Source organism: Tupaia chinensis, unplaced genomic scaffold (genome assembly GCF_000334495.1).
Source record: "Tupaia chinensis unplaced genomic scaffold, TupChi_1.0 Scaffold000238_1, whole genome shotgun sequence".
Classification (NCBI taxonomy): Eukaryota; Metazoa; Chordata; class Mammalia; order Scandentia; family Tupaiidae; genus Tupaia; species Tupaia belangeri.
Window position 1 is genome coordinate 8938859 of NW_006159716.1, and position 11446 is coordinate 8950304.

Genomic DNA, 11446 nt, shown 5'->3' on the forward strand with positions numbered 1-11446 from the left:
CTGCTGAATTGCAGTTCCCACTGCTCTGCTGTAGGGGGAGTAAAACTGGCCCTGGAATCTAGAGCCTCAAGCCTGGCCTGGCTCCCACGTGGTGCTAGTGGCCCCAGGAAGGGTTCCCATGCCCACAGCAGACCTGCCTAAGTTCCTATGAACAAACTTGACCCCTGAGCTCAAACCTTCAAAGGTCAGGGAGGCCTTGGGGCCAAAGTCTAAGGAATAGCAAGAGCAATCTGAGGGGATGCTAATCCCGTGACCCCAGGGACCTCCAGGTGCCTTCTGGGTCCTGCATCCTCCCTGCCCATCCTTCAATTCAGAAAGGTTCCCCCAGTTCCTGCAGCATCTCCGAGAATCTCCTCCCCACCCTACAACTTCCCACCCCCACCAAGACTTGCCATGGGCTTTTGGCTGCCACGTGAGACTCTGCCCATGTCCATCTGGTAAATGCTGGTGCATATCCAAGGACCCCCAGGGGGGACATCAGAAGATATTGTTTAGAATGGTTTAGAACTTTGGGACCAGCAGTTGGCATAATGGCTATGTTGCTGGACTCCCACGTAGTCAACCACGGTTCAAGTCCTGGACCTGATGACTTAAAACTCATGCCAGGCAGAGCTCAAACCTTCAAAGGTCAGGGAGGCCTTGGGGCCAAAGTCTAAGGAATAGCAAGAGCAATCTGAGGGGATGCTAATCCCGTGACCCCAGGGACCTCCAGGTGCCTTCTGGGTCCTGCATCCTCCCTGCCCATCCTTCAATTCAGAAAGGTTCCCCCAGTTCCTGCAGCATCTCCGAGAATCTCCTCCCCACCCTACAACTTCCCACCCCCACCAAGACTTGCCATGGGCTTTTGGCTGCCACGTGAGACTCTGCCCATGTCCATCTGGTAAATGCTGGTGCATATCCAAGGACCCCCAGGGGGGACATCAGAAGATATTGTTTAGAATGGTTTAGAACTTTGGGACCAGCAGTTGGCATAATGGCTATGTTGCTGGACTCCCACGTAGTCAACCACGGTTCAAGTCCTGGACCTGATGACTTAAAACTCATGCCAGGCACATGTGCGTGTGTGTCCAAAATCCTGAGAGAAGAATGGAGGAGAAGGGATTGCGGTGTGGCCATCCCCACCGGTGGGTGATTTCTCGCTTTCTTTCTCTCTGGCAAGCGCATGTGTCTTACAGTAAAAATCTCTCTAAAAAAGAAAAGGCAATTATTTAGAATTTTTCTGACTAATAAAGGCTTGAGATAAATTAAAGAGCATGCGGGTCTGTTCCGTTCGGCGAGTACTTTAATAATACAACGAAATAATTATAGATACTCCCTGACATGCCAGGCTGACAATTTGAATTTGTGAATATGCTTGTGTGTGTATATATTTATCTTTCATAAAATGGTGTGATTCAGTTAAAAAAAATGAAAATTTTATTTAGATGGGGTTCAAGTTCAGTAAAGAATTCATAGTAGGTTTTATTCTGGTCTGTGGTCTAAAGTTCTATTTGGGACAATCTATTGAAAGTTGAGAGTCAAGTTTAATTCATTTTTCTTCTCTTCCTTTTTTTTTTTTTGGAGAGGTTTTTGCTATAGGGCGCGTGCGCTCGCCAGAGAGACAGAAAGTGAGAAATCACGTCCCCCTCAGGGGGGATGGCCACACCGCAATCCCTTCTCCTCCATTCTCCTCTCGGGATCTTGGGCACGCACGCACACATGCCCGGTGTGAGTTTTAAGCCACCGGGCCCGGGACGTGAACTGCAGTCGACTACGTGGGAGTCCAGCGACACAGCCATTACGCTAACTGGTACCCAAGTTTAATTCATTTTTGATATCCCGAGGGCTTAGGAGAGTGCTTGGCATTTAGTTAAGTGCTCAATAAATATAGATTAATTAAGTAAATGACAACATAATATACTGGGTCGTCGGAAAAGTCATGATGTATTTTTTTCTATGCAAAAATGCACCATGACTTTTTTGATGACCCAATAGTAAAAAAGGTATGAAAATCAGGCTGACGTTGTTAGGACTCTTAGCTATATGGCGGCAACAGTCTGGACCGGAACATGCGGGTGATCATGTAGGGACCCACATGCCTAGTTTGGTGGGTTTTGTTTTTGTTTGTTTTTTCAGGTTTTTGTCATAGGGTGCATGCACTCACTGGAGGGAGGGAAGGAGAGAGAGACAGAGACAGAGAGAGACAGAGAGAGATCATCCCCTCAGGAGGGTGCCCGCACTGCACTCTTTTCTCCTCCATGCTCGTCTCAGGACCTTGGGCACCCCTGCACACACGTCCAGCACGATTTTCAAGCTGCCAGGTCTGGGACTTGAATTGTGATGGGCCAGCACTTTAACCACCATGCCACCTGCGGGCCCCTAGCTACTTTTTGGGTAGAGTGTGTCCCAAAGCTAGTTAAACTCTGGGGGCTGTATAGCCCACTGTGTCCTAGCGCTTGATGACAAAGTGAAATGGTGGCAGAGCAGGGATTTTCTCTCCAGACCCCAAGCTCCCACCACCCTCATTCTCACGGACTCCCCACTACTCTGGAATCTCCCGGCAGACTGTTTGCAAACTCGCTCGTCCCTGCGGATTTCGGAAACATTAGTCAGGCTCACTGTAGTTTGCTGCTGGGTTGTTTGGATCGGGGATGTCCGGAGAAGCCTTTTCTGGTGCCACTTGTCTTTTGTTTGTTCTTCTTGAATACCTTATTCACCCAGTGTGAGTCTTCAGGTGGGCTCTCCCTAGGCAAACAGATAAAGTGGCTTATTATTATTAATTTTTTTAGAGGTTTTTGCCTGAGGGTGTGTGAACTCGCTGGAGAAAGAGACAGAAAGTGAGAAATCGCCCCCTGGGGGGATGGCCACATAGCAATCCCTTCTCCTCTATTCTCCTCCCAGGACCTTGGATACACACACACACACACACACACACACATGCCCAGTGTGAGTTTCAAGCCACTGGGTCCGGGACTCGAATTGTGGTTGGCTACGTGGGAGTCCAGGGACATAACTGCTATGCCAGCTACTGGTCTCTAAAGTAGATTATTGTTGCTTATTTATTTTATTCATGACAGAGAGTGTGTGCACATGAGAGAGTGAGAAAGAGAGAGAGCGGGGCCCTCTCGACAGTCCCACTGTACCACGATCCCCTTCCTCCAGGCCCCCAGCTCACGGGATCTTGGGCATCCAGGTATCTACTCCAGGGCAAGCAGAGGCCCAGGCCCATCGCAGCCCTGTGGCGTCTAGAGCTGCAGCTCAGCACGCTACCCACACCTGTGCCACCGAGGTCGGCCTGGTCTGTCACTGATCTGCCCTGGGCCCTCCAGTGTCGGGCCTTGCTCCGGTCGGAGGTAAATACACCAGTGTTGTGGCTTTCACTCTGGCTGAGTTCAGAGTTCCCCAGAAAACTTATTTCTTTTTGAGACCCGTGAAGATTTATGTAAGGGAAATCATGCCAACTAGTCCATCAAAGTCACGCTTTTATACAGGCATGCGTCAGTGCGAAGAGATTAGGTCACATGAACACAATGCACAATTCACGCCTTAGCTCCAAATTACTCAATTCATACTAACTCTGACAAAAGCTTTTAGAGGGCCAGCAGGTGGTGTGGAAATTAAGGCGCTGGGTCCCACATGCTGTCTGTGTGATTCAAGTCCCGGGCCCGCCGACTTGAAAATCACACTGGGCGTGTGTGCGTGTGTGTCCAAAATCCTGAGAAGAGAATAGAGGAGAAGGGATTGCAGCAGGACCATCCTCCCTGGGTGTGTGTGTGTGGGTGTGTGTGCGCATGCGTGCATGTGTGTGTGTGTTTTCACTTTCCCTCTCTGTCGCTGGCAAGCACATGTGCCCTATAGCGAAACAAGAAAAGAAAATTTTTATAGTTAAAATTACACTTGAAGTGGGAAGCTGGTAAACTTTGTGAGTCTGACATGACATGGAGCGAGAACATCACTTAGGCCCTGCTCTCCGATACTGCAGCTGTGGCCATGGAGAAACCCAGCCACTGCCAGAGCTGCCCGGGCAGAGGGATGGGCTTGTGGGAAGGTGGAGAAATGCCCTTGACCCACCCTCTGATCTCTTGCTGGTGAATCCCTCTGGCTAACTCAGCTGGCATCCAGCCAGCAAGGGAGCCTGGGTAATGTAGTCCCCAGGGACCGTCAGAAAATCACAGATCCTAGGGACCAGCAGGTGACATGGTGGTTAAGGTGCTGGACACTCTCACATGGCTGACCAAGGTTCAAGTCCTGAATCTGGTGGCTTGCTTTTTGACTTCTTCTCTCTCTCACTCTTAACCTCTGTCTCTCTCTGGTTAAATTAAAAAATAAATGAATGAATGAATAAAAATAAAATAATTATTAAAAAAAAAAAAAGAACATCACAGATCCTCAGGCCCTCTCATAATGACCACAAAGAGCATAATGGAGTGTATGTTACACAATGGATGTGCATTATGAAAAACATTTTGGGGGATAATCTACAACATAGGAATATTAGACTCTTCCCAGGCAATAGAAGGTAATTACCAAAGGTAATGGAGGCCTTCAGTAGAGTCCCTCGACTCATTCCAGGCCGGAGCTCCCTAAGGCTAGGCTGCAGGATGCTGTCAGCCTCTGGGACTGTGGCATCACAGAGCAATACGGGGGGCAGGGACCCTCTCCCACTGCACTCAGAGAAGGTGCATCTCAGTGTGCACAGGAGAGAAGAGAAGAACATGAACAGGTGCCTTCTCCGTACAGCCCCCTCCCTTAGAGACAGAGAAGGGCTTGGGGAGGGGCTGAGAGGTGTAAAGGGGTGGACTGGATAAGGAGCCCCGTGTTCCTAGCGCAGCTACAGAGGTGGAAAATAACCCTCAGCTGAGCCCCCGTCCCCTGACCAGAGGAAAGGACACTTTCCCATTGAAGGAGAAACTTACGTCACATACGACCTGCTGATGGTTTTCTTCACATTAACCAGAGGGGTGGTGCCTTTTGGATTTGAAGAGACCAGGGCAGCTATGGCCGAGAGTAAAACAGAGCAGGCATGAATGAGATGGGCCAGGATGCACGCAGTCATTTTTGAAATAACAGTAGTAAGCAGAAGTGTTTAAAAACAGCGAATTAGTCTCCTGTTCTTCAATTCACCTCTTTAGGGCCAGAATTCTGCTGTTGGATTTGATGGAGACCCACAGCAGCTCTGGAGAGGGGCTGAGGCAGGCCTCCATGTGACATTAGAATCCATTTCCTCATAGAAAACAGCAGCTTAGGGAAAGTTTTCAGGAAAAATCCCCTTGAGGGGCTTGAACTTTCTGTCACATGCCTTATGTAATGCTTTTTCTTGGAATAGGAAATATTAGTATTTTATGACCATCGTTCTTAAGTGTTTTACATGTTTTCAATGAGCATGGGGGGATATGCAATACATGAAGATTACTATGTCATTACATAACATATGTACAGAGAGTTGAATAGAAAATCTATTTAGATTCTCCTGCCTGCAGTTCTGTTAGGGACCTGCCGGATGTCCCCAGCTCTCTCAAATCTACTTGCAGTGAGATTTGCCCCTTTGTGTACTCATTTTCTTAGGGCTTCCTGCAATTGCCCTGAGCTGCAATACCACCGGCCATCGGTCAATGACTGACACCACCAAACCCTGGCAGCTCTGCTCTGCCAGACCCCAGAGATGCCCTGGGGTGCCGGTTGAGGCTCAGCTGTAGACTGTAGCCGGCTGTCTCAGCTTCGCTACGGTTGACATTAAGGGTCAGGTAATTCTTGGTGGTGGGGAGAGGTCTGTCTTTTGCCTTGTAAGAGATGAGCAGTCTCTGGGGCCTCTAGCCACACCAAACATGTCCACAGACATGGCTAACTGTCTCCTGGGGGTAAAAACCACTCCCTGTTGAAACCACTGGGCTATCAGTACCCTCTGTCCATCCCCAGTGGGAGTGAGAAAGGCCAAGTCAGGGCCCAGGGTTGCCCAGATCCCTGAAGACATTCATCTTTAGGCACCGATGTAATATAAAACAAATGCATTCCATTTACCGGGAAACAAGGGGGCGTGCAAAGTACTCTGGCCAATTTTTCTATTCCTAATATCCTGATGTCTTTGACTCACTGTGGTTAGAAGAATCAAAAGAAACTTATTCCTGAGAAACGGGGAGTCACCCTTGATTTGGAGTAGGTCCCCCAAAAGGAAGTCTTGCTGATCTGTGCGGTCTCCATACTACCCATGGAAGTTTGGCTGATGGACACGAGGACTCCCCTACCTGGCTTTGGTGAGGACCAGACCACCCACGACGGTCACACCGTGTCCCCCTCATCCTGAAAGTCCCTTGCAGTCTCCTAGTCTGCACCTGACCCGCTTGAATAAGCAAAATCTGAAATCCACTTTTTTTCCACTCCACCCAATCCCAAAACCACGAACGTCAAAATCCGACCCCATTTCTTTTATCCCACCTGTCACTGCCAAGACTTCATTTCCAAGGAAATAAGGGGTCTGATGCCCACTGACTATCCAACGGTCTGTCTTTGTTAGATAGATAGTGCCTAATGCTTGTATTTTTGAGGTTAGTATTAATGTCTTCTCCACTACTGAAGAGGAGAGTTCTCAAGAGTGAGGAATGGAGAACTCCTCCTCCTTGCACCCCTATAGTGATGCACCTCAAACTACGCTATAGTGAAGAACCAGTTTTTGTTTGTTTTTTTTTTTCTTTTTAAGTTCTCTGCAACCCATAAAAGATTAGTATTACTGTGAATAATTCAAGGGAATTAGTAGGCAAGGGTCAGGCTCTGGGATGTCATGGCAATAGCTTATTGCTGTAAGCGTTCCTAACGCTCACTCCCCATCTCGGAACTCATCTCACCGGGTGCTAGCAACAGTGTGGGGGCTGCAGTGGCCTGCAGACCACTCTGAGTAGCACTGCTCAGCAGGGCTCTCACAGTTAAAATCTTCTGCAACAGATTCTCCAAGGCCAGCAGGCAAAAGTCATCTGGAGGGCTTCTAAAAAAGGCAGACAGCTGGCCCCACCCCAGAGGTGGTGCTTTAGTAGGTCAGCATGGGGCCTGGAGATTTTCCTCTCTAACTAGCTCCCAGGTGGTGAGTCATTGCACCAAAGAACACGTGTTGATTATACCGCCCCCTTGTGGTGGGCTGTTCTCATAACAGCAGACCCACTAAGAACTTCTACCTTCAACCCGCTCCTCCAAAGCAGTGGGTCCCCACCACTGTGTGGTCACGCACGCTGAGCTCAGGGCTCCAGTCATGAGAGGCCAGAAGGGTCCATACCTTGGGACTGTCCTGGGCCCAGTTCCTGCCCAGGTGGCTGTGTAGGTGTTGCTGAAGGAGAACCTTGGGGCGATGTGCTGGGTGCTCCTGCAGCAGAAGGCCGCAGGGAGGGTCTGGGTGCTGTGGACGCTTGGGAGGGTGTGGACCTGGGTGACGATCCCGATGGTTGTACCTGCTGTCGAGGTGACCCAGGAGACAGCCTGGGCGGTGCGCTGGGCAGTGATAAGCAGGACGCTGGACTGGGTGGCAAGCGCTCAGCTGGGAGTGATCCAGGTGGCAAGTCAGTCAGGCAGTGTGGCGGCGATGAGACCAGAGGCAATGCAGGTGACTGCTCGGAGGAAGACCCGGGGGGCTCCACAGGTCGCTCACATGTGGATTCGGGCGCCCGCACAGCGGGGGACACGGGTGGGCCATGGCCACCTCTGCCATCCCCTGTGGGAGCTGTCTGCGTGTGAAGTTGTGGGGGTTCTTCTGGACGTGCTGGCTGTGTCTGGAGGCATGGCGGGCCGCGCTCCGGGCACTCGTTGCCAAGGGCGAGTTCTATCTGGCAGTAAACCTCTACCCGGGGGAAAATCACTCTCTTGGAGGGCGAATTAAGGTAAGCAGCATCTAGGAGAAACAACAGCACGGGTCACGGGTGCATTAGTGACCACTGGCATCAGCGTGGCATCTATGAGACACGGGTTCGCAGGTCATTTTCATAAACAGGGTGGGTACTTTCTAATGGCCTTCACATACTTGAGTTTATAGTGAGTAACAGCGAACATATCCGTTCCTGGCCTCTTGGAGCTTACAGTCTTGTGTGGGAGAGGCAGGTGAGGTTCACCAAATAATCTAAAGGTTTAACCAGGCTGGCTTCACGGTCTGGATCCCACATGTCCAACTGCACAGTTTGAGGCCTGGACCCATTAGCTGGGTAAACATACCGGGTGCATGTTTCTGTGTGCCCAAAATCTCAAAGGAGAAGGAATTGTGGTGTGACCACTTCCCCCTCTGCCCTCTCTGTCTCTGTGAGCCCTCATCAGAAACAATGTGAGCAAAGAAAGAATGGGAAAATATATTCAAAGTGTTAAGTGAAAAACAGTTTCAATCAACAATACTATACCCAGCAAGATTATCCTTCATATGGAAAGAATGGATAAAAACATTCTCAGATAAACAAGACCTGAAAGAATTTGCCAAGAGCAGACTCACTCTTCAAGAAGTTCTGAAAGGGGGACCAGCAGTTGGCATAATGGCTATGTCGCTGGACTCCCATGTAGTCAACCGCAGTTCGAGCTCTGGACATGGTGCCTTAAACTCACGCCGGGTGCATGCGCGTACGTGCCCAAGATCCCGAGAGGAGAATGGAGGAGAAGGGATTGTGGAGTGGCCATCCCCCCAGGGGATGATTTCTCACGTTCTGTCTCTCTGGATGTCATGGCAATAGCTTATTGCTGTAAGCGTTCCTAACGCTCACTCCCCATCTCGGAACTCATCTCACCGGGTGCTAGCAACAGTGTGGGGGCTGCAGTGGCCTGCAGACCACTCTGAGTAGCACTGCTCAGCAGGGCTCTCACAGTTAAAATCTTCTGCAACAGATTCTCCAAGGCCAGCAGGCAAAAGTCATCTGGAGGGCTTCTAAAAAAGGCAGACAGCTGGCCCCACCCCAGAGGTGGTGCTTTAGTAGGTCAGCATGGGGCCTGGAGATTTTCCTCTCTAACTAGCTCCCAGGTGGTGAGTCATTGCACCAAAGAACACGTGTTGATTATACCGCCCCCTTGTGGTGGGCTGTTCTCATAACAGCAGACCCACTAAGAACTTCTACCTTCAACCCGCTCCTCCAAAGCAGTGGGTCCCCACCACTGTGTGGTCACGCACGCTGAGCTCAGGGCTCCAGTCATGAGAGGCCAGAAGGGTCCATACCTTGGGACTGTCCTGGGCCCAGTTCCTGCCCAGGTGGCTGTGTAGGTGTTGCTGAAGGAGAACCTTGGGGCGATGTGCTGGGTGCTCCTGCAGCAGAAGGCCGCAGGGAGGGTCTGGGTGCTGTGGACGCTTGGGAGGGTGTGGACCTGGGTGACGATCCCGATGGTTGTACCTGCTGTCGAGGTGACCCAGGAGACAGCCTGGGCGGTGCGCTGGGCAGTGATAAGCAGGACGCTGGACTGGGTGGCAAGCGCTCAGCTGGGAGTGATCCAGGTGGCAAGTCAGTCAGGCAGTGTGGCGGCGATGAGACCAGAGGCAATGCAGGTGACTGCTCGGAGGAAGACCCGGGGGGCTCCACAGGTCGCTCACATGTGGATTCGGGCGCCCGCACAGCGGGGGACACGGGTGGGCCATGGCCACCTCTGCCATCCCCTGTGGGAGCTGTCTGCGTGTGAAGTTGTGGGGGTTCTTCTGGACGTGCTGGCTGTGTCTGGAGGCATGGCGGGCCGCGCTCCGGGCACTCGTTGCCAAGGGCGAGTTCTATCTGGCAGTAAACCTCTACCCGGGGGAAAATCACTCTCTTGGAGGGCGAATTAAGGTAAGCAGCATCTAGGAGAAACAACAGCACGGGTCACGGGTGCATTAGTGACCACTGGCATCAGCGTGGCATCTATGAGACACGGGTTCGCAGGTCATTTTCATAAACAGGGTGGGTACTTTCTAATGGCCTTCACATACTTGAGTTTATAGTGAGTAACAGCGAACATATCCGTTCCTGGCCTCTTGGAGCTTACAGTCTTGTGTGGGAGAGGCAGGTGTGGTTCACCAAATAATCTAAAGGTTTAACCAGGCTGGCTTCACGGTCTGGATCCCACATGTCCAACTGCACAGTTTGAGGCCTGGACCCATTAGCTGGGTAAACATACCGGGTGCATGTTTCTGTGTGCCCAAAATCTCAAAGGAGAAGGAATTGTGGTGTGACCACTTCCCCCTCTGCCCTCTCTGTCTCTGTGAGCCCTCATCAGAAACAATGTGAGCAAAGAAAGAATGGGAAAATATATTCAAAGTGTTAAGTGAAAAACAGTTTCAATCAACAATACTATACCCAGCAAGATTATCCTTCATATGGAAAGAATGGATAAAAACATTCTCAGATAAACAAGACCTGAAAGAATTTGCCAAGAGCAGACTCACTCTTCAAGAAGTTCTGAAAGGGGGACCAGCAGTTGGCATAATGGCTATGTCGCTGGACTCCCATGTAGTCAACCGCAGTTCGAGTCCTGGACATGGTGCCTTAAACTCACGCCGGGTGCATGCGCGTACGTGCCCAAGATCCCGAGAGGAGAATGGAGGAGAAGGGATTGTGGAGTGGCCATCCCCCCAGGGGATGATTTCTCACGTTCTGTCTCTCTGTCTGTCTCTGTCTGTCTGGCGAGCGCACGTGCCCTAACCCACTCAAAAAAAAAAAAAAAAGTTCTGAAAGGAGTGCTCTGCCAGGAAAACTAAAGACACACACAGAAATAAGAGAGCAAAAGGCAGCCAGAAAATGACCAACTTAATGCTAGGGACAAGAAATATCAATAATAACATTGAATGTTACCTTCCGTTCTTTAAACGGAAAGATTGGATCACAGTAACACTACATACTCAACAGAAGAGAGTTTGAATATAAGATTTAATTGGCGAAATAGAATTTTATGACTTTTGAGTAAAACATTACTGATTTTTTTTACTATGCTTTGTTTTCTAATTTAAGCATTTTACTTTCTTCCGAGTTGTTGATAGGTTCAGCAATTTGTTAAAATATTTTCTTGTTTGTTTCTTTAAATGGAAGCATAAACTTTTCTTCCTTCCTGGTCCCTCTTGAATTGGAAATATTTGGGAGTATTCTTATTTCGTGGCAGAAGGATTATTTACATAAGTTCAATAATGCCTGTTGCACTGAATCACAAATTGGAAATGCTCATTATTGGACAGGGCTTTGACTGAAATGTCATATCTGAAGATCAATCAGGAAACTATGGAACTAAGGTGGATCTCAAATAAGCCAGCAGAAGCTCTTGGAAAGATGGCCTGGCACCATAAATAGTTCTGCCTGGCAGAGAGGATTAGAGAAGATATATGAAAGAACTTATAACCTAAAATAACCTGGACTTTTCCAGCATAGCACTGTAACCAGTAGAGATTGCAAAAGAGCAACCACACCAGAGGATTATCTTTTTTTTTTTTTTTTTTTTTTTTTTTTTTTTTTTTTTTTTTTTTTTTTTTGATTTTTTTTTTTTGGGGGGGGGGCGCGCCCGC

The 11446-nt window shown here is 49.5% G+C and overlaps 1 protein-coding gene across 2 annotated transcripts in view; it reads right to left on the bottom strand.

Moving 5' to 3' along the window:
- Positions 1-2594: 2594 nt before the first annotated feature.
- The window catches only part of PNPLA1 (patatin like domain 1, omega-hydroxyceramide transacylase), a 52140-nt gene continuing 43288 nt past the window's right edge, over positions 2595-11446 (bottom strand). For both annotated transcript variants that reach the window (XM_006148642.1, XM_027771881.1), the window contains 3 exons: positions 9146-9754; positions 4896-4974; positions 2595-2724 (listed from right to left, as the gene is read on the bottom strand). In XM_006148642.1, the coding sequence (XP_006148704.1) occupies positions 2595-2724; positions 4896-4974; positions 9146-9754 (818 nt within the window). The remainder of the gene's footprint in view (positions 2725-4895; positions 4975-9145; positions 9755-11446) is intronic.